We start from the raw sequence: 24,716 nt of genomic DNA on the forward strand, positions 1-24,716 counted from the left end.
GTAGTAGAAGAAGAAGAAGCAGTCAAAGATGTAAAAAAAAAAAATTAAAAATAATTTCATAGTAATTATTGAAAAATAAAACTGTCTTTAAAAAAAAAGAAAGTAAAATAAAACGAAACAAAAAAAATTTAGACAACTGTTGTTATTTAGACAACAAGTCAAAATTTAAAGTGATTTTTTTTTTTTTTCAAACTTAAGATCGATCGACTTTACTATTAAATAATATACATATAAATAAAATATATATAATTAAAACATAAATATAATTAAATAATTAAAGGAAAATTTTGATAGAAATATATTTGTTCTTACTATATTTTAAAATTGATTATAACTAACAAATTATATCGAAGCTTTCTCACTTTTTAATATTGAATGCTTATAGAATTATAATTCTAATGTACAGTCCTATAAAGAAATCAATTTAGTGTCTTTAATTAATGACTAAGTAAAATGTAAAAATAATAAAAAAAAAAAAAAAAAAATGCAAAATCCAAAACTTAAAACCTGAAGCAGCAAATGATGGAAGATTTCATTAAAGACCTTTCTAACAAGTCACTTAACATTCGGAATTGATAAGTAAAGAGCCTCTCACGAACACATTTCCGCTGTTAAATAGAAGTGCATATAGTTCATGAAATAATTACGTGATTTTACAGAATAAAAAATGCGATAGGAATAGGTGAATGTTGTTACATTTTTGCTATCAAATAATTCATGTATATGTTTTTTATTTTTTATTTATTCAAGAACTCTTAAGGTTCGATTATTAGCCATATCATATTTATATTCGTTGATCTGCGTCTATCTCTAATTTTAACTATATTTCATTGTATATCTGTTTACTTATGGTTATCTGCCCCATAGATAGATAGATTTCAGTTAAGCCCAAACAAAACTTCAGAAAACGAGGTGTACTGAGGGTTGGCGATAAGGGGCGTGCTCAACTCGAACACACGTCCGCTGCGATAAACTGCAGTTAAGTGCAGAATGAGAGCGATAGGCAGGGGGTGGGTGGAGGCTCGTTAATATTGTTGAATGCGATTTACCAGCGATTTTTAACGCCTGCAATTAGAAACGCCGACAAATTGAAAACTAAGCACAGTGACTGCAGTGAGCTAGAAAGAGAGAGGCGATGCGCACGAGACAGAGTGAAGGGCTAGGGCTCTGTCAACGGCAAACAGAGAGAGCTCCACTTGAAAAATGATTTACACACGTAAATCATAAATTACGCACTTGAAGTGGATGACAAATGCAGATGTTAGATGATGCTAGATGGAGAGTAGAGACGGGAGTGTTTCGACTATATCAACGAGCTATCATAGTAGGGAACAGGCGATTTATCCTGCTGCCAGTTGGAAATCTATCTATTTACCTGGCCAGTTAATCCAGTTATCGAAGAGCCTCTTATCGAATATGACGTCAGGTTTTAACTTTTCAGTTCGATTCGATGCCATTCGAAAGGCAACAAATGCTAATAGTTCCCCCAAAACGATTTCAGTTCGCGTCGGTCATTGCTGGGCATCGCATCACATCGCATCGGATCGGATCGTCAAGTAACTGGCCGGGAATTCACAGTTATAGCTGGCTATAATATCTCAAATCTTTAATTAAAAAACGCTGACGTCTTTCCGTTTCGCACTTAATTAAAGATCCCATTTGCAAATCCGATAAAACGTGGATAAACACTTCAATATATAGACACATATATAGCTTATCGAACTTATCTCTTACAATGCATTTAAGTGATTTGCTCAAATTAATTTTCGTAGTGCTCAGTTCTGTTCAAGGTTAGTATTGTAATCCTATCGACCATACAATCATACTATCAGGTTATTGACTCTCGTGTACTTCAGAATGCCTTGCAAGGATTGTGCGCAATTTAAATTACGAGCTGATAATTCATATATTTATAGATACCATGTATCATAAATTTAATAAGTAATACGCTTCAGATGTTGTTGATAATACTCACACTAAAGTCTGCAAAACAGATGAATAGACTTTGCTAAGGAGACTCTTTCACTTTGGAATTCTCAATTGATTCCGGAATTATAAATTTACTGCTGTTTAATCTTAAGAAATTATCTGATTCCGGTATGGAAAAATACTAGCAAATGGATTATATAATATATTATATAATATTTGTGTTCCACTTTCGCTTAATATGAATACGTAGATTCACGAATTTGAATTTCTTATCTATCTATGTACTTAGATTAGGAAAACAAAAATTTATAAATAAAATATACAGACTCTTAGAACTATTATCAATTCATATACTTTTTTTTTTTTTTTTTCAATACATAATTTGGCAGAAGCTGTCAAATAATAATTAATTTTCGTCATGGCCTCTCTTCTCTTTCATTCACATCATTTACGAGTCTCCAATCAGCACTTCATTCACAAATAGATAAGCTGGCAGAGCGCGTTTACTATTTATGATTTACTATTTATACTACTTTTCCCACGCATTTATCACCTTGCTTGCGCTCATCAGATGAGCGCCGATACAGCTTGAGAGTATCAGAAGCAACTAAATCAATCGCACTCTCGCATGGGCTGGTTCAACCTACCGCACCGGTCGTGTGACACCAGAAACTCACCACACCTAAGAGGCGCTCATCAATTGATCTGCGCAAGAGGCAATGAAAGCATCAGAAAAGAGCAACAGATCAAGAAAAGAGAGAGAGAGAGAGAGAGAGAGAGCGTGGAATAGTTGGAGTTTCTGGCGTGCCTCTCCTTCGTTTCTGGTTCGATTCTGGGCACTGTGATAAGCCGCTTTAAAAATACCTAAATAAATCCTAAATGCACCGAAGTTCAACTACTCTGACTGATCATAATACAACTTATTTTTTTTTTTAGAGGCCCTCAATCATATGGTGCTACTACCTAAAGAGGTTTACAGTTCAGCGATCAATACGATGAGATCTATAAAGTAACTCGACTTAACAATTCCCACAAATGTCGCCAGAAAAACACAAGACCCCACACTCACACAGGGTATATATAAACTGAGCAACTGTGTAACAGCATGCGCAGCTCGATCACAAACAGGTGGCTGGTGGGAACGGGGGGCGGCGCTGTGCGGCGGGGGGCGTGTCGTTGTGTTCGATGACAATTTGCTTAAATGTGCTGGCAAATTCTCAAAATGAATTCAGTTGAGAAATGCGCGTTGTACGAGGCGGCAGCGTCTTAAGCATATAGACAAGCCACATACAATCTATACTCGCAGAACTGTGTGTAAATATAGTAACAACTGCAATGACAACAACTACAACAACAACAACAGCAATAGCAACAACAATAACAAGCACAGCACGTGCCAAAGAAAATACGCGCCTTGAAAATTTACTGGCAATTGATAAGCGAAACGACGCGATCCTTTTCATAACTCTTCAGCTTTGCGCGGTTTTATCAGCGTTTAAAAACGCGTGCCATAAACAAACAACAGCAACAATTGTTTTTAATTAATGAAAACAAAAATTGCGATAAATATTTAAAAATTGGACAAGTTCTTATGGCAATCGCCTCATACACTTACCCCCTATTGCTCTCTCTATCTCACTCTCTCGCACGCGATCTCTCTCTATCTTTCAGTCATATATTTTGTTTAATTTTGCTACGTCAACAGAAATGTTGTTGTTTTTGTTTTCACCTTCTTTTTGTCTTTTTGGCGACCTGTTGTGCGTGCGTATCGTACGATATTTTGCTTTTGCTTTTGTTGTTATAACTGTAGGTTTATTTCAACCAGTTTTTAGTTGTGGTTGTTGTTGTTATTGCTGCATTTTTGGTTAACTTTTTGGCCGGCTGCTATCGACGCGTCTGCTGCACGATTTGAGACGCGCGCTCTTTTACCAGTGTGTGCGTGCGTGCGTGCGTGCGTGTGTGTGTGTGCATGCTTATCTGTGTATTTATTTTGGCAACAGTTTTCAATGTTGTGTGATTTATTTTGGCTATTGAAAATCGGCGCAGACAACGTCCACTTGATTAGATAATAATCTGTGTTTGCTTCCTGCTAGCGTTATTAAAGGCCGAACTCTCCATTCTATATAGGCTCTTGAAACTTCATGTAAATCAATTCAAAGTGAATATAATTATAGAGCTATACTAACAACAACAACTATTGACGATTTTAGAAACTGAGAAACTGCTTCGTTAAGCGATTGAAAAACTAAGCGCGAAACCGCAAGCTGAGTGCATTAAATAGACAAAGTTCATACCATGGCCATAGAGTTACGCTCTACGACCACTCTAAGTGATATCATTACAACGGCAAAAGCAACAACTGCAACAACAACTAGCGGCGACAGCAACAACAACAACAACGGCAGCAACAACTTTAACCACTTGCAACAGCTGTTCGCCTGCATCTGCGCAAATGCGAATCTCGTGCTCTTCACACTGATGTTAGCGCTGGGCAAATGCTGCACTGCCACGCCCACAAATGCGGCCAATCTAACGCATATGGAACAACAAGTGCTGCCTCCGACAGATGGCGCCACACTGATCAAGCATCTCGACGGCAAGAGCATCCTAAGCATGGGCTTCAAGTTCCTCAACGTATCCGGAAAAATCGGCACGCCGCTGGGCATAGGTGAGAGAAACAGGCTAACAGTGGTGGGAGCATGTGGGGGGTGGTAGGCAAAGCGGCAAGAGGCGGTCTGCACAGTTTGTTTTTAGCCAGACTGTGCTAATTTTAGCGCGGAATTCAAGTCGTCGTACGAAATGGTGCACCCGGCTCCATGTTCGGCCAAGTGAACTGACGAATGCGTTGCAAACGCAAAATAAATTAAAATCTATAACCGACTGCATAATACTCTCTCTTGTATAAGAGAACGTTCTCTTTTATTTCAAGACCAAAATTACCATTTTTCTGTTTGACTAATATATGTAAAAGCACAGCTTTAGATTCTCAAATAATATAAGAATGTTTTCATAGAAATACCCTGCACTTTTTTACATTATTCGATACGTATATATACCTACGAAATTTACTAAGTTATATGAAAAGTACTATTTAAATTTGAATTTTATTTATATACATTTTAACAAAACTTCACTGAAAACAATTTAAACTTTTATTGAATATTCGATTGAGTTTTTCTATGAAAAATTTTGTTTTGCAACTTCCGGAGGGTCTACTGTATGGGTAGCCTGCATTCTTTAGTCTTTGATAAGGGGAATTTCTTTATGGCATTGGCTATTACCTTGGGGTATTCCGGGTCATAAATGCCTTTAAATCAAAACACCTGCTCGAGCAAGGATTTGTTTTGGTATTAAGATTATCTTATCATTGTCGCCAATTTTATGATTTATTTTGATTACTGTGACGTTTTTTCGCATGGATTTCACAATTGAACAATTTTTATATCAAGCGTCGCAATTTTATATTATTGAAGGTCATGGAATCAAGTGTTTAACAACAAACTGATTTGGCTTTAATATTTTATAGAAGGCAAAGACTTCATGTATATAATATTTATTCGTTTTCCATATTTTTCATATATTTATTTCAACAAATACTACTTGGAAATGTGCACAAAATACATCCGAATTTTATTTATAACTTTTAAAAAACATTTGTATACTTTTCGCTGGCTTTGCCCGCTGCATTTTGGACTTTGGTCGAACACTTTGAAGATCGTAAATAAAATTCTTGACATATATCCAAATGGCGCATTTTGGCGTTGTTTACCTAGCCTAGGCGCCAATTCTACGTAGGTTTGCCAAAAAAAGAGGTCATCATGACGCATTGAGAGTGTATATAAATGTGTCGTGCTGTGTCTCTGAGCCCAATGTCCGTCAATTGCAGAGTATCTCAAGTGTCGAGATGAAATCTAAAAGATACACGACTAACTATATATGCCCGTTTGACGAGCCCCCCAAAAAAGATTTATTTTTATTGCGTTCTGCTGAAAGCCAATCATGTTCTCTCCTCAAAATTTACTTATAATATATATATATATATATATATATATATATATATATATATATATATATTATATTATATATATATATATATATTATTTTTTCTTTGTTTGTATAAGTATATTCTATTATGCTCTATTCACTTATATTTTGGTCTCTCTATTTTGTTCGCCAATTTTTTTCTGTTCTGATGAACAGCTCTATAAGATTCATGTCGCAACAAATTTATACAAACGCCGCTGCAAGGTCGCAATGGGAAACTGTTTTTATTTTTATGTGAATACCGTGTATTTATTGCAGATGGGGTATATTGCAATTGGTCTAGGTTTTGTAGGTCTATTATCTATAATTAACTCAAGAATTTTAAGAACTACAACTGTCAAATTTGTAGTATTTCTGCAATATGCACTTAGAGTTTATACCTTTTATTTATCTCAAAACGTAATACTTTTTGGTAAGCGAAAAATACTTTAAATGGGCTTTAGAACTTCTACTCAAGGTATCTTTGAGTCTTGCACTTATGTAATACTTGAATTGTTCATATATGTATGTATATAATATATTATCGATGCACATATATCATTATTAGATATATGTATATATATATATATATATATATATATATATATATATATAAATATATATATATATATATTTTTTTTTAATTTGTTGCCTCATTTGCTTTTCATGCTGTTTGATTTTGGCATTAATTAATGCACGATGCCAGCAATGTACTAAATCTAGTATATTCAACTAGTTTTATGTCAACAACAACAGCAAATATGTTAAATAGTGGGCGTGTTCTTCGCTCGTTGCGACTTATATAAATCAAGAACCTGATGCAGTTGCCTCTAATTGTTTTGTTGTTGTTTTTTCTTTTCTTTTTTTCAATTACAACGACAACAACAATGAAAACAATCACAATTAATCTATCTTGATTGTTTTGGTCTGCGCTGAAGGGGCGTGATTACAGCCAACTTCATTTAACTTTATACACACGTCTCTCTGTCTCTCACTCTCTTTGTCTCTCTCTCTCTCTCTCTCTCTCTCTCTCTCTCTCTCTCTCTCTCTCTCTCTCTCTCTCTCTCTCTCTCTCTCTCTCTCTATCTCCCTCTATCTGTTCAAACACTATGCGCCTCAATAAAAAAAATCGCTATAATTTAATTGACATTGAACTTGAGCTTAGCTGGCAGCATAGCGATAAGCATCCCATTAGAAATAAATTAATATTAATTAGCACATCAACGCAGCGACGCACTGATTAAACTAGAAAATTTTCCCAGCCTATTGCTACATTTATCGACCGCAGACATGCAAATGCTATCGATATCGGTATGTGAACGTCTATCCCATGGCAACAATCTAATAATGCGAATAATTTTATGCTACGCACTAGACGTCATATATAGTTCGACTAGATCAACCATGGGCCAAGCTTATCTACAGCCGTCTGGCAAAGTCGTACGACTCTTATCAGCCTATTGTCTGAACATTGCAAAATCTGACACGATAAAGCTTATTGAAATTTTCATATGACCAGACTATAATATATGCATGCATATATTAATTTCCCCTTAACATTTTTAATATCAAGTCGAGTCAAGTTTTTGTGAGAACCCGTTTTAGTCAAACACTTGAGGCCCAGACCTTTCGATAACATTCCATATGTTACATTTATGTTAAACAGTTAGTTTCAATACAATTTCCTGGCCCACTTAACTAGATTTTTGTTTATGCTGTAGTTCGCTCAATGTTTTTCCTATTTAGCTCTAATTTAGTAATGCCTATCATATAAATATGTATGTGTGCAGTGATTGAAAAGTACAAGTACAATGATTCAATAATAACGACCTTTTTCCTCTACTGAATTCTGTTGTTGCTGATCTGCATAACTTTCAAATAAATATAACTATTAGCTCCAACCTGCTATAACATATCTAGAACTGTTTAACCAACTCTCTTTGGTTAATTTCTATATTGGCCCTTCTGCATCTCGAGTTGATTGTTTTGCATATGGGTCAAGCTGTACATTGCGTGGACTTTAAAGTTAGCTTAAACCATATTCTATGCAGGCACAGCAGTCATTGTAATTCAATATTGAACAGAGCAATATTTGTTTTTACTCACGCGTATACATGATGCTCGTAAATTTGTATAAATCAATTGAAATATATATTTATATACATATATAATTATGACATGTGCTTTGTTTATTTTGCTTCATTCATAATTGAAAACAATTTTCAGTCTTTGCGCTGCAATTGATTTGACCTTATTGATTGATGGCATTTGGTAAAATGCACTCGATGTCGCTGTTGTTGTGGAAAGAATAAACAACAATGACAAACAATGGCGTAAACAATGGTTATTAAATTATTTATGCATAAGTTTTGATTAAACGAATAATTATGATTGGTTTGGGCAAGCAGGCAAAAAGAATTTCCTGTCAATGACAGACTTTGGACAGCAAAAAACCCTTATCAACATAAATGGGTGGCCTCTGCAGTGTGCGTGCTTGAATTTGTGTGTGTGTGAGTCCTTGTTTATACAACACATTGGTAATCCATAACTTTTTTGCGCTTGTCACATACTTCTATTTCGCATCCAAGAGCTGTTGACATTTTCCTAACCGCTGTTTTATTCCTATTCTTATTATTATATATTGTATTTATAGCCATGTATGTGTGTGTATGTGTGTGTGTGGGTAGGGGTGGGCACACCTCGACCGCAACTTGTAACCCAAGATGAAAAATTGTCAAGCTGCAAAGTTTTGTATTATTTTGTTGCTGTCATTTTTGTTGATTAAAACTCCAGCAATGTGAGATGCGTCGGTATGTGTGTGTGTATATATATACGCAAATGATTTCAACAAACTCATGTGTATGTACACATGTACATATACGTATATATATGCTGGCGTCTGTTCTTGATTGTTTTGAAGTTTTAAGCCCTAATCAATTTGGGCTCTTTGAGCCACCTCCAAAGGGCCGTTTTATTTGGGCTTTGTTCTATACGCTTTGTAAACGTATATTTTGATTTTCCCATGCAGTATGGAGAGCTTTGAGAATTCCTGGTAAAGTTATCATCCGTGAAATATTTTAGATAAATTATTGAATTATAAAATATTTTAAGCATTATTCTTTTTTATTATTTTCATTACATTATGCTAAAATATAGCATGCACATATTCATATAAAATCAAGAGTATAGAATTATCGGTTATCCTTCCAATATTTTCATACTCATTTTTTTTATCGTTTCCTTTGCTTACGTGATGTTTTTTTGTTTTAATGAGAAAACTTTTAGCAGCTTACGCTAAGCTTAAAGAACAATCAAGAACGAAAGCATAATTAGCTTGAATCGGCTGTTTGCACTACTTATCATTAACTCCCAGTTGGTCTCTCTCTATCTCTATCTCTCTCTTTCTCTCTCTTTGTTTTTGCAGCCCAATCGCTACACACCAAATGCGATGAGAAGCAATTTGAATGCAACAACGGCGCCTGTATACCCATTCGATTCGTTTGCGATGGCGATGCGGACTGCGCGGACCACAGTGACGAGCAGGTGAACGAGTGCAAATTTCGCGGTGAGTCGATCTACAAATGACATTGCATAGTTTTAGGCGCCGCCGGCAACAGTCGCGTCCATCAAAGTGAGTGCGACGCAACGAAAAATCAATCAAAATGCGAAACGAGTTTCTGATTGGGGCAGCTCAAAAAAGAGAAGGGGCTGGGGGACTGCGGGACTGCGGGCTGGGAGCTGAGAGGCTGTCTGCCGGACAGCTGACCAAAACTGTGCCAGGGCAGTGCGCTCATTAAGTCGCTAAGCATTGGCGCTTAACTGTAATTGCAACGCAATTTTTGCTGACTGCCGCATGCAACGTTGTTGCATCAGCAATGAAAATTTATCAACGCTGCAAATTTGACGCACGAGACTTTTTATGCGTCGCAAGTTTAACATAAAAGGAAACTATGTGAGGTCGTCTGCTTTATTTTATCTCTCAATACTTGTGCCAGACACAAAAAAAAATAAAAATAAAAATGCAATGTGAATGAGAATAAGTATGCATTATATATATATATATATATGTATGTATATAATGCATACTTATTCTCATTCATATATATATATATATATATATATATATATATATATATATATATATATATTTTTTTTTTTTTTTTTTTTTTTTTATAAATAGAGAGTGAACGTAAAATGCTGGAGGGGTTAAAGGAAAGCCCTGCATAAAAATGCGCACAATGCAGTTGCTTGTTGTTGTTGCTGTTGCTGTTGCTATCTCCCTTGCTCTTGCTGCGCATAACTTAATTTTTATGCAATCTTTTCTGAAGGGCAACACTTTCAAGCAGCGAAATTGATAATGTGCCTCAAAGGCAACAAGAAAAGAAAACAGCTCGAGATTTGCTGTAAAAAATGAACACTGTTGCAGCATAATGAGCATTAAGGGCTAATATACAAATAAAAGGCAAAGAGCACACAAGAAAATGCAAAAAAAAAAAGTGGATAAAATACAACTTTATAATAGCTAGTTTAAATTATTTTAGCATCAGCTCTTCTGAAAGAAAATCAATAAAACTATGTTGTTGAAATTTATCATTAACCTTAACATATTTAAGAAAACAATATTAGGGGCAAAGCTTGAGCTAATTATTATTAACTTTCAATTTTTGTATTAAATATGTATTTGCTTGAATGTTATAAAAGAGCAAAAATTAAAGCAGAAAAATTATTAAATTTGAACAATCAAATATGCCCAGCTAAAAATTAAATTAGGCAGTCATTTAGTTGATATTTATTAATCAAAATTTAATATTTAAATTTGTGTTAGATTGTTAATATTTCATGTTACAAGATTCCAAAGATATTATTTAAATTAGAATTCATATTAAAACAGTTTTCTTGAGTTTATTTTAAATTTAATTCAGTTACTAAATTATTTCTCGTTATTTGATATGCCAAAATAATTTGGTTTAACTTCTGTTGGGTATTTGATATCAACCTCTGTGGAGCAGCGAAATCGTCGTCCTTATAATGAGCATAAGTCCTTAAGCTCATTTGGCTCAATCGCTTATGTATCATTACCAAATCAGTACGCAGCTGAACATAAAATCATTGCAATATTCACAAAGACGCCCAGACGAGTGCCCGGCTTTTCACTCACAACAAAACTTGAGTTGAGGCGAGATGAAATGAGAGGAAAACTCACTCGATATTTTGCGCTCGACTCGCCTAGCCGCTTGTTGGACTGGGAGTGAAAGCTTGCGCTGAGATTTGCGATTTGAGATTTGAGTTGAGTCTGGCGTTGCGAGAGAAGCTGTGAAGCAGCGCTTGGCACTAGTTTTTAAGGACTGCCAGCACGCAGCTGTCCACTCAGTTGGCGGCGAACTTCTCAAGCAAACGGACGGTGCGAGCTAAGGGAAGACCCCAAAAAACCGATTCTCGGCCGTGTGAAAAACCAATATAAATACTAAATAACAGTAAAGCCGAACTAAACTGAAAACAGTGCGAAAAAGTAAGCGTAAAATTGCCAGCAAAATAACAAATTTGTGCGCGAAAGAAAGAAAAGCAAAAATATTTAAATATATCCCATTGAAGTGTCCTCGAAATGCGGTGCCTTAGCAAACAATCGAATTACTCCTGCCAGATCCTTTGAAGTTATGCAAAGTGTTTTTCCGACAAAGTGGCAAAGCACCGAAAAGCTTGTTAGAAATTTTCTGTGTGCGAACTGCTCCTTATTTTCGGTTGTTTTTTTTTTATCAATCTTTTCATTTTTTTATTTTTTGGGTCCTTTTTGTGGGCAGGTCCTGTGTAAAGTCGTTTGCCGCTGTCAGACTAATCGGCAATGTCCATCTGCGTGCCGTTTTGCGGGCCGAGGCTATTTAAATTGCAGACTTTCTGTCCGATTTGAGCGTTTTCATTTATCATTTATCATTTTGCTATGGCTCGCATTAAATGTTTTCCCTCAATTTCCCCCAATATTTGCCCGATGCCATTTATCTAGGCGCTGTGAAATTCACTGCCCTGACTTCTGACAGTGGTTTTGTTAAATGTGAACTTGAAAATGATGTGGCACGGAAATTATGCAATCAATTTGTGCAACTCGACTGACTGCCCTCGAATTAACACCGCGAGCATTTCGAGGACCCAAGTGAACAAGTTGTCCACTCTATGCAAATCAAAATTAATTGCTTGTTTACCTTCATTTTTTTTAATACAAAATTCAAGAGCTTCTCGCAACATGGGGCACATTTGGTGTTTGTTATTTGTGTCCAGTTTGCTGCACACTCAAAGCCACAGCCTGGGCGCAATGGTTACTGAGCACGGTATGACAATTGTTTTTATTGCTATATATGTATGTATAAGTGAAATAATTAAAAATATTACTCTAAAACTTAAGGCGACATATGTGAATTAAGCTACAATTAAACTGAGACTAATTGAAATTTTTACAAATTTTAGATATAGACTTAATTATAGCATATAAATTATGTTTAATTAGCCAAAGTTACTTGCGACTCCTGCTATTTCTGCTTGCTCCTTGCCTTTGAATCGATAGATGATTTGCCTATAATATACAATATGAATAATATGAATCTGTAGAGCAACTGCATTGTCTATTGTTGCTGTCATAAGAGACTCGATCAAAACTTAGCTTTTAACTAACTTTTATGAAAAACCCTTTCGCTTTTGTATTCTGTCCTTACATTGCATTTTAGGCTTTTTAAAGTGGAATGCCATCTGCATTCCCTGAATTGAGGTGCCTATTTCTGTGAAGTACAACTTTGAGGCAGCTCAACCACTTATGGGCAAGTGCACTTGATTAAATCCACTTGCAACAAGTTGCAACCATTTCTTACGTCAGCTTGCCACACCTTTAAACTTGCCCAAAATCCCAATCATAATGTGCTTATATGCCGCACATACAAACACACGCACACATACACAATACCAGAACGACAGTCGACTGCAGTCTAAGCCCATTTGCATTGCAGTTGGCTGCTATTTGCCCCTTCCCCTGGCTCCGCGTTGCATGCAACAGAATATTTTGCACACACTGCCTGACATTTGCATATAAATTGCTGCTGCTGGTGCTGGCGCTGGTGCTGGTGGTGGTACAACTGCCAGAGGCCAAAGTTTTTTAATCAACTGAAAGGCCGTTTAAACTTAGTTAAAAAGCACAAGCGCAAAAAAAAAAGTAAAGTTGAAAAAAAAAGATGAAATTATGCTGAAAGGCAACTGGCAATTTGCCGCACACTTTTATCAATTGCAACATGCGTTGAACCAATCAAAGTGCCCTTCATTCCCATGCTCCCAGTAAAGGACAATAAATTTAATTTGATTTTTAATTGTGATCCCATGTGACATCACATTTAATATGTCCGCAGTTCGCAAATAAAGAAAATGAAATAGATTTGGAAATGCGCAGCAATTCGTCCGCTGGGCACAGTAAACACACACACACACACTCACGTATAGATGTATACATGTATGTTTGTCTGATTCCCACATATTAGCAACAGCAACAACAAAATGTCAAACACTCTTCTGTGCTTACAAGCGACATAAAAAGAATCGAATCGAGCTGAATGGAACTGCGGGCATTCGTAAACATGCGCTACATATACAAATGCATGCATGCAACAAAATAAAAATATAAATAAATGAAAGGAAATTCACATAAAAATAAAATAAAAATATATTTATACATCTGTTTATATAAAATATATATATAGTCACAAAGCCCGCAAAGAAAAATATTCTTTTATTTGTCCAGGACTAAATACTCTAACAAGCAAATTCAATAATACAAGCAAGATTGATAGACGTTATAAATAAAAGTATTAAATTTTACGCAAAATAAAAAATATATATCTAGCTTTATTTGTCGAGATTAAAATAGATTGTATAGGAATAAAAAACAATAATAGCTTGAAGTATGATAAAAGTAGCGTAGTGAAATATAAAAATATTTAAATCAATAATTTTAGGAATTCAAAAAAAAAAATATATATATATATATATATATAAATAAATAAATCTTGTGTAAAGAAACTAATATATATAAATAATATGCCTTATATTGATGGAGCCAGTTTAATATTCAAATAAACTCTATGCGACTTACTTTTCCTTGACTCAATGAAGTTAGACTAATTTATATAATAATTCTATGCTAATGCAACTCAACTCAAATAAACATGACTAGACTCGATAGGCGTTACTTATGTCAAGCCAGAACTGAAGGACTTCCAATAACATTATGCACTATAGTACAGAGGGCATTTTGAAAGTGTTGGCTGGTTTGCACATGTGACCATTTTTTATTGCTCAACGGTTTGTGAGCTTCTATTTATATTTGGTTTTTTTTTTTTAACAAATATTGGCGCACATTGGTTTGTATTTTATTTCCTTCCATTGCCTGTGTCCTGTCCTTTATTCTCTCGAATAGCTGCATGTGGAACACAAGTTGTTGTGCTCTTTTCTTTTCTGTTTTTTTCTGTTTAGTTCTATTGTCACGCTACATTTCATTTGACTGCGTAGCCAGTGAGGAGCGAGAGCTTTAAGGCATCGGACCGGAGAGTTCTGCCCATAAAAAGTTTAAAAAAGTAATCGCATAAAATGTTATTGATATGGCAACTTCTGACGGCGCCGCATAATGCGCCAGCCTGTCTTTCCTTTTGCTCCTTATCAATTGTAATTCTCATTCCAATTTGATTAAAATTAATGCAATATTTTCCCCTGAGGACAGACATTTAAAGACCAACTAGCACATATTTGCATCAGCTCAGATGAAAATTGAGGTAACAACTGTTTCCAGTAGCTAAAACGTCCATTTAATCGTATCCTTAACGAGGATTAACAAGGAAAGATAGTCATAAAAATGGATTTTTTTTTAAGTAAACATGAACTTTTTTAAAAGCGAATGGGATACTAAAATTATTTAAATAGAAGTTATGTAAAAACAAAGTCTGTATATTTTCTAAAACATATTGTATAAATATTTATTAATAACAATCGTCAGTGCTTACCTTTAATTATTTATTTTTTTTTTTTTTTTTCAATTATTAATTCAAAAAATATAATTTAAAGTAGTTTTAGATAATCCAAACTGCTATCTCTCTACGTTCAAGCCACACATAATATACTTTCTGAACATTATTTGAGCTTTAAAACGTAAAATGAAATACATGAAATTGCGTTATACTTCTCCGAGTTGTTTGCACATGTTCTTAAATCTAATATATGTATAATGCGCATAACAAACATAAAAAAAATCAAGTGCTTCAAAGGCAACATGGAATGACCAGTCCCTCAGTCCCTCAGTCCCCTCAGCCAAGCGCCATCCAAATGGACATTGAAAATCCATTGTAAATTCAGTGCCCGCCGCGAATGCAACGATTTATTTATGTATGTATGTATGTATGGGTTTTTTTTATGTATACTCGTTTAGTTGTTGTTTTATTTGTGGTATAGTATTTTCTTTACTCAGCACGTGCTTAAGTGCGTGTAAATAAATACGAACCCTCACACACACACACACATATACAGAGCCACTCAGACACTTGCTTTCAAGCACAACTGAGCAGAGAAAAACAAATTGTGCTGCTGGCAGGTTTTGTTTTTGATCCGGGTTAACTTCAAAGTTCAAAGGCACTACCAAGCACAGAGCACTGGCAGCACAGCGCTAATACCCTGTAATTACCGCTTATTCAATTGAATTTCTATTTATGTTCTCTTTGCAGAGGCCACCTGCTCCTCGGACCATTTCCGCTGTACCAACGGCAACTGCATACCCAACAAATGGCGCTGCGATCAGGAGAACGATTGCAGCGATGGCTCCGACGAGGACAGCACTCTGTGCAGTAAGTGTCTCAAATACCTCTTACACACACGTCACACTATTTATGACATATGTACAACTGAATATAGTGAATGCCTGTCCCAACAATGAGTTCAAGTGCAAGACCGTTGACCAGTGTATTCCCCGCAATTGGCTCTGCGACGGCAGCAACGACTGCCGTGACAAGTCCGATGAGGCGCAATGCAGTAAGCGAATTCGTACTACGTAAACAACTCCACAGCTGGCTAACATTCCCATCCACTGTTCCCATAACTCGCTCTCGCCTAACGTTTAATAAAGTGTTGCGCATAATTTCAAAGCTATGTTGGCAGCTATCCCGCCAGTTCTCTAACCACCGTTTAATCAAGTCGTTGCATTCGCGTATATTCATAAGCACATGACCCTCACACACAGGCACACACAAATACACACACACACGCATCCACATATTGCCAACAATGCGTATATACACATATCGCGCATACGCCACGTTGACTGCGTGACGGCAACGCCTGGCAACAGCGCATAAAGTGCTTAACCCATAACACACACATCACCAGCTCACGCACACAAACATCCCTGGCCTTGGGTGTGCATTACATACATGGCATTCTGGCCACAAATGAAATGAGGTTCAGCTGCTCTTTCAGCTTATTTGGCAGCTGCTGCGTATAAAAGTATTTAATAAGCCCCAAGCTGAGCAAACCAAACACATTTATTAGCAGCTAGTTACGAACACGCTCTCATAGCTCAACAACTCTTCATTTTGTCTCGCTTATTCCCTCTCTCTCTCTCTCTCTCTCTTTCGCTCTCACTCTATGCACTTGACTTTGTCAAATTCGTAGAGGCTCGCACCTGCTCGCCGGACGAATACAGCTGCAAGAGCGGCGTGGGCGAGTGTGTTCCTCTTGCCTGGATGTGCGATCAGAGCAAGGATTGCAGCGATGGCTCCGATGAGCATAACTGCAGTAAGCATATCCTCAGATCAATTCAATGTAGACAATTTTTGAGTTGTAGCTGAAAGTTATAAGTAGAAAAATTAGCATGAATAAAATTATATATTTTAGATAAAAGAAAATAAAAAATAAAAACTTTGTTATGTTAAAAATAGTATATAAAATACTTCCCATCATCTTATACCTTGCATATATTATTTTACTAGATTTATTGATTGTTATTTAGGAATATTGTATTAATGAAAATTCACATTATTATGTATTACATATGTATATGTATATTTAATATTATAAATATAAAGTATTTTCTATGATTTTTTTTTTTTGCCTTTTAATATTATTTACTGAACATATGTTTAAAATGTTTTCGAATATAATTTGAAACGCATATTTGTAATGCATAGTGAAAGTGCATTTAATTTATAAATGTAATTCCCATATAGATTTACATACTTAATTTTCACATAAAAAGAAGTGAAGATTTTATGATTTATTAATTTTTTCAATTTACTTTATTGTCTAACATGCATTTAATCAGATTAAATATTCGGCGAGGTATATAATTTTCAATGTAAGCCTTTCGCATTAATTTATTTATGATGCAAACTCTCAACAATTCCTCTTTTAAAATACCCATGGAAAGTAATATAAATTAATTGGAAGTCCAGCTGAGTTGGCATATTTAAGGGCTGCAATAATTTTAGTTATTGCCTTTTAATCCTAAACAACCATGATGCATATTTCGTTCAATTCACTTTCAATCTTGAGTTCCACAGCTAGCCAATTATTTTAATAGTAATATAGGAAACTCTAGTAAACTAAATATCGATTCGTGTTGTCGATTTTAAATTAATTAATTTATATATTTTAAAATTAATTAAATATATTTTAATTTTTTATACATTTTGTAAATAAAAACAAATTAATTAAAATCGAATCCATACATAACATTAAGAGATTCATGTTAGTATTAAATTATTAGTCTAGAGATCTAGCTAAAGTTTTTCTTCTTATTATTTGCGTTTTATAACTTTGATAATTTCTGCTTAATTTTCTCGCCCGTTTTCTGAGTTCTCTTTCTGTAAGCCAACAGTTTTGAATGCCTTTGGGCTGCACTTCTCTACGCCCATATCCCACACAATCCATTTGCATTTTATCAGTCTATCGCAGTGCTATTATACCCATTATATTCTTTTGCTAACTCACTGGCCACATCATTCATCAAGCGGCCCGCTTCCTACTTCATTTCCTTTTTGGTTTCACGTCTCTTCCTCTTTTGGAGAGGCCTGTGCCATTGTTCAGTGCTTCTTTTTTACTGTAGCTAATCCTTTGTCCTGCCTCTCGTTCCATAGACCAGACGTGCCGCTCCGACGAGTTCACCTGCGGCAATGGTCGCTGCATCCAGAGACGCTGGGTCTGCGATCACGACAACGACTGCGGCGATGGCACCGATGAGCGCGACTGCCCCGTCGTCCCCTGCGACAGCGTCGCGGAGCACACTTGCCCCAACGGCGCCTGCATTGCCAAGCGCTGGGTCTGCGACGGCGATCCGGATTGTCCGGATGCATCCGACGAGCGGGTAAGTTGACTGCAGCCCCAGCGTCGGCATCAGCATCAGCTGAACGCCTGTCCCATAAATTCAAATTTTCTGTGTGGAAAGGTTTGTAGTGGCTGTTAGCAGCCCACGACAACTTTACGTACCCTGTTGCCCATTAATGTATGTAGGGTATATTGATGGGCAAAACAGATATAAGTAAAATTAAAACATCTACATCCTGCATGAGAATAGTTCGCCATGGAAAGAAAACAGGAGTCGGAATATTCTCTTCCATGGGCCTTCTTTAGCTCACTACAGCATGTGTCGTAGTCGAGCTCACTCTCGTCTCCAGGTCTCTTACTTGTTCTGTGTATGTGTGTGAGTTTGTTAGTTGGCCAAAAAGAAAAGCGCCTGGCATATAAATTACAGCCAAGTTGGGCATAACTCAGCGCTGCCAGCTTTGGCAGCTTTTGTTGTCAACGCATAGTACGCATAAAATTGCATTTTGGCCATGGCTAGGAGCGGGTGGTGGTTGCGGGTGCGGGGGCTGCACATAATTTCGTGTGTAAGCAACTAAAAGTATGCAACGAAAACTTTCAGTCAAAAAAGTTGTAACAAGCAACCTAGGCAAACTTTTGATACCCTCTCTTTCTCTCTCTCTGTCTTTCTTTTTCTATCTTTGTTTACCTGGCCACAGTCGTGTGCGAATGCCACTAAGCTAGTGACGCCCTGTTTACCACATGAGTATCAGTGCAAGGATCGCATCACCTGCCTGCACCACAGCTGGCTCTGCGACGGCGATCGCGACTGTCCCGATGGCGACGATGAGCACGCCTCCAGCTGCAAGAACGTGACTTGCCGGCCGGATCAGTTCCAGTGCGGCGATCGCAGCTGCATTGCCGGACATCTCACCTGCAATGGGCAAACGGACTGTGCGGATGGCAGCGACGAGCGGGACTGCAAGCTGGCAGCTCCAGTCAAGAGCTGCAATGCCACCAGCCAATTCGACTGCGGCGGCGGCCAGTGCATTCCCCTCTCGAAGGTGTGCGACAAGCGCAAGGATTGCCCCGATGGCGAGGACGAGCCGGCCAAGAAGTGTGGACAGAACGAGTGCGCGGTGAAGAACGGCGGGTGCATGCACCGTTGCGTGGATCACCAGGTGGGCTACAAGTGCGATTGCCATGAGGGCTACAAGCTGTCAGGAGATGGCCATAGCTGTGTGGATGTGAATGAATGCGAACAGCCCGGCGTGTGCTCCCAGATCTGTGTCAATGAGATCGGCGGCTTCAAGTGCGAATGTGAAGCGGGCTACATGAGAGATCCACGCAACCACACACGCTGCAAGGCAAGCGAGGGACACGCCTCGCTTCTGCTGGCCCGCCGCCATGACATACGCAAGATAGCACTGGACCATATGGAAATGACCTCCATAGTAAACAACACCAAGTCGGCGACTGCCCTGGACTTTGTGTTCCGCACGGGCATGATCTTTTGGAGCGATGTGACGACCCAGAGCATCTACAAGGCGCCCATCGATGAGGGCAACGAGAAGACTGTCGTGCTGAAGAAGTCGTCGGTTACCTCGGATGGCCTGGCCGTCGACTGGATCTACAACCATGTCTACTACACAGACACCCACAAGTGCACCATCGAGCTGACCAACTTTGATGGAAACATGGGCAAGGTTCTGATTGAGGATGCGCTCGACATACCTCGCTCGATTGCGCTCGATCCCATCGAGGGCTGGATGTACTGGTCGGACTGGGGTGCCTCGCCGCGCATCGAGCGCGCCGGCATGGATGGATCCCATCGCACAACGATCATCAACTATGACGTGAAGTGGCCCAATGGCATCACCTTGGATCTGGTGAGGAAGCGCATCTACTGGGTGGATGGCAAGCTGAATATCATCTCCTCGGCCAACTACGATGGCTCGCAGCGCAGACAGATCCTGTACTCGACGGAGTATCTGCGGCATCCCTTCTCCATCACCACCTTCGAGGACTACATTTACTGGACCGACTGGGACAAGCAGACGGTCTTCAAGGCCAACAAATTCACTGGAGAAGACGTAGAGCCCATCACGGCAGTTCACATGGTAAGCCATGCACTATAGCTAAATGATCTGCAGTTCTATGTACTTATCGATCTCTTCCCCTCTTCACAGTTGCAGCATCCCATGGTCATCCATGTGTATCATCCGTATCGCCAGCCCGATGGCATTAATCATTGTCAGTCCGTGAATGGACACTGCTCGCATCTCTGTCTGCCTGCGCCCCGCATTAACGAGCGCAGTCCGCGCATCTCCTGCGCCTGTCCGACCGGGCTCAAGCTCATGTCCGATGGCCTCATGTGCGTCGAGGATCGTAAGTACCTTACTTATAAAACTTTCCTTAATTTTTATATTTTCTGCATGATTCCTTTCTTTATTAATGCTTTTAATTTTTCCTCTATTAACTAAATGCACGTGCAGCCAATTATCAAGCTGTAACACAACCTCCGCGTATCCACAGATTTAAGGCAAAAACGAAATCCCATCAGCGTCTAGTCAAATTGAATAATACCAATATACTAACCGAAACTAACCAGCCAAAGCCTCTCAGCAACAAAGTGCATGGTATGCCCGATAAACCTCATCAACATGTTCTCTGACTGTTGATATCTGTGTTTTTATTCGTCTGTCTGTATACGTATTTATGTGTTACATCTACATCAAGTAGGGTCGGACTTTGCCTAAAATGGTCTTCTTTAAAGTTCCTAGCAAACGATATGGATATGAATATGAATATGAGTATGAATATGAATATGAATATGAATATGAATATGAATATGAATATGAATATGAATATGAATATGAATATGAATATGAATATGAATATGAATATGAATATGAATATGAATATGAATATGAATATGAATATGAATATGAATATGAATATGAATATGAATATGAATATGAATATGAATATGAATATGAATATGAATATGAATATGAATATGAATATGAATATGAATATGAATATGAATATGAATATGAATATGAATATGAATATGAATATGAATATGAATATGAATATGAATATGAATATGAATATGAATATGAATATGAATATGAATATGAATATGAATATGAATATGAATATGAATATGAATATGAATATGAATATGAATATGAATATGAATATGAATATGAATATGAATATGAATATGAATATGAATATGAATATGAATATGAATATGAATATGAATATGAATATGAATATGAATATGAATATGAATATGAATATGAATATGAATATGAATATGAATATGAATATGAATATGAATATGAATATGAATATGCTTATCAATATGATTATGATTATGAATATATAGTAAATTGTTCCTCATCTTTATTTTCGACCAAATGCATCCAGTTAACTCTATAAACTATCTACCATCATTTACTGTTGAAACTTAAAGCTAAAACTAAAGACTGAAGCGAAACCAAATTAATCACTGGCATTTTTAGGAATGCACCGAGCTGCTGCCTTGGCCGACAGCTCTGCGGCGCATTTCCTTTGGGGGTGGTGCATTGGCTACTTGGCTTTTCGAAGTCAAGCACTTCATTCGCCGCTCTGGCATAACATTTGCTTTGTCACGGCTCGCATTAATCATCATCAAAACAGGCAAACACTCAGCCCCAACAGACATGACAGTTTCATAAACGCCATCGAGAGCCACTTGCAACACACACAGACAGAGAGGAAGGTACAGTGAAGAAGAGAAAGAGACAGAGGGAGACAACCGCAAGTAGGCAGCACATTGCAACTGATACGTCAATTAATCCACCCAGAGCCAAACCAGACCAAACCGAGCCACACAGTATGAGGTGAAAATTTGTGCCGTGTCGACTGGCTGCTTTGACTCTTTAAAGTGAAATTCTAGATAAAGCTGATAGCTTTCGCTGTTCGCCTTGATTTAAGATCCAACTTGAATCCGGATTATTCGGCAGTTCGTATCAGAAGCCGAATCCATTAAAGAGCGCGCGCGTTAACGATGTCATTACGCATCCTACGCCATTTAGGTTGCCCGCTGTGTCGCTTCAGCCACCCCTCCAGCAGACAGCACCCCCCTATTTTAATACCCTCGCAGTCGGTGCTGCCGTTCAGATCTTGGCCGGGGCATAAAAGTTTAGCCATCAAAGGCGCGAGCGCGTTTAAGTGTTTATTTGCGCCTAAATGCGCTCTTTGAACGATTTGATTGAAAATTCTTTTGCATTGGCAGGGGAACGAATTGTGTTGACTTGGCGGGCTTCGGGGCGGAAGCGCGAGTGCTGCTAACAATCGCCCCAATGGCCCACAAGCTTTGGGTTTCGCCTCGTATATTACACAATATTTTCTTTTTTTTTTGTATTTCCATTTGCTTTTCTCTTGCTTTTTTCATTATTTTTGCTCATTTCACTTGGCGCCTTTTATTGTTGTATTTGCCTCATTTATATGGCTGTGTCACATCTTGCGCTGTGTGTTCTGCGACTTCTCTTCTTTTGTGATTTACATTCTGCTTTCTGCCCTCCACAGTTGCCGAGCGGAGTCCAGTGAACAACCAAACGCACATCGATCAAACCACAGCGCCCAGCCCGCAGCCGGACTCGGGCTTCATAGCGCTAGTGGTTATTGCTAGTCTCAGTGGTTGTGCGGTGCTGCTATCGGTGGTAAGTTATAGGAAATAATTATAAATTCTAGAAGATTAAGCGAAGACAAGCAAACGAAATATTGCTAGCAAATCTATGAAATGTATCAAATTTAGCAACAATTTCTCTTTGATGTTTTTCGTATAATAATTCATTTATACATATAATAATAGTTACATACGATATATAGCTATATATATTATGTATGATATACTCAAAATATTAGTTGGAAAAAATATATCAAATAGAACTTTTCCATATTTAATATCCCAATCATTTAACTAGGTCATACATATAATTATGAATTTTTGATATCTTCCGTTTGCCTAGAATCAGTGACTATAAAGTTTACCATAAGATTTATTTTGATTTCCTATATACCTAAATCTTCCCTTTTTTTTTGACTTCTTTATTATATAGGTCCTCCTACTTGGCTACCGCTACTGCAGCAAGCGACGCATCAACTCTATGAACTTTGAGAATCCCATCTATCGCAAGACAACTACAGAAGATCATTTCAGTTTGCGCAAGAATCTACCCGCACGTATTTACGATCACACCAGCGTTATGGACGAGGAGGTAATAAATAAATCACAACTAAAACTATTTCAGCCAATGCGAAAATCGTTCGTTTACCCCTTCTCACTCTTTATCTGTCTCTTTTTCTCTTTATAGTACTCACCCGTTATAGGCATATCGTCGTATTAGAGGTTTTGGGTTTATTCTATCTAATCTATGTTTAGAAGCCAATTATAAACCCGCTGCAGACACGCCTAAAGACTGAGCAACTCGTATGTGTAATTATTTTAACCTTATTTTAGCAGCAGTTAAGAGTGAAGGAGGAAGAAGAAGGAGGAGAATCCTTTAAGGATGCTGTACAAAATACGTCACCGAGTTCTAACCTAAACTAAAGCTATAACTAAAACTAAACTAAAGTAAACTCTAAAGATAATTCACATAGTTCCAAACTGTATATAGCTGTAAGTGTGCATTACTTAATTGACAAAAAAAAAAAAAAAAAAAATACTGAACAAACAAATATTTAAAATTATAATATTATCTGATTAATTATCTAATTAATAATTAGAACAAAGCTTTGTTTCTGCTCAAAGTGCAGATCGTTTATTATTATTATCAATATTATTATATACTATTGTTAAGTGTAAATACGTTTCCGAATCAAAGCGATTGAATAAATGCCGATATGTGTAGTATTTAATTTGTTTTACTATATAGCATTTAATTCGTTGTTTTCAGGTTCATCAACAGGTTCTATAAATAGATAGGTTTAGCATGGAAATATGCTAGGTTAGGCTTTAAAATCATTTGAATTGCCAAAATCGACCATCAAATTCAAATAACAAAACAAAAAGTTCTTGAATAATTCAAAGCTTTTTCTCATGGCGACATATTCTCTTCTATCCCTCCAATTGCTATCAAATTTCTCTACGAGTATAGTCGAATATATCACTATATCTACTATATCACGTATCAGTCATATAATATACGAATGACTATAAATGTTTATACAAATTTCCACTGCTGCCAGCCATAATTTCGCCTATCGTAGACCTTATTGTCTGACATTATCGGAGTTTTATGCAACATGCAAATGCCACAAAAATGCCTAATCACGCTATTGGCTAGGCAGTTGTAGCTACATACGTATTTCAGTACTTTCCTTTATTCTTATTGAGAAAATTAATTACAAGAATTTCTAATGAGCAAAATCAAATACGCATTCAAATGCACAAGGTGCTA

General features: G+C 37.2%; 1 protein-coding gene across 13 annotated transcripts; it reads left to right on the plus strand.

Moving 5' to 3' along the window:
* Positions 1 to 1,537: 1,537 nt before the first annotated feature.
* Positions 1,538 to 24,169, plus strand: LOC6574605 (low-density lipoprotein receptor). Of its 13 annotated transcripts, none has more exons than XM_032733557.2 (13): positions 3,174 to 3,239; positions 4,023 to 4,597; positions 9,377 to 9,517; positions 15,693 to 15,812; positions 15,880 to 15,996; positions 16,636 to 16,758; positions 18,099 to 18,325; positions 18,981 to 20,381; positions 20,451 to 20,649; positions 20,757 to 20,900; positions 22,843 to 22,976; positions 23,376 to 23,534; positions 23,631 to 24,169. In XM_032733557.2, exons 2-13 carry the CDS (start codon positions 4,225 to 4,227, stop codon positions 23,661 to 23,663), a joined length of 3,171 nt encoding a protein of 1,056 aa, XP_032589448.1. In that variant the 5' UTR covers positions 3,174 to 3,239; positions 4,023 to 4,224; the 3' UTR covers positions 23,664 to 24,169. The 13 variants fall into 13 exon arrangements, with proteins under 13 accessions (XP_015023037.1, XP_032589448.1, XP_015023039.1 ...); XM_015167548.3 differs by having other exon boundaries at positions 3,192 to 3,239; positions 4,104 to 4,597; XM_015167551.3 differs by lacking the exons at positions 3,174 to 3,239; positions 4,023 to 4,597 and adding an exon at positions 1,538 to 1,790.
* The last annotated feature ends 547 nt before the right edge of the window (positions 24,170 to 24,716 follow it).

Source organism: Drosophila mojavensis, unplaced genomic scaffold, assembly GCF_018153725.1.
Source record: "Drosophila mojavensis isolate 15081-1352.22 unplaced genomic scaffold, ASM1815372v1 contig_231, whole genome shotgun sequence".
NCBI classification, from domain to species: domain Eukaryota; kingdom Metazoa; phylum Arthropoda; class Insecta; order Diptera; family Drosophilidae; genus Drosophila; species Drosophila mojavensis.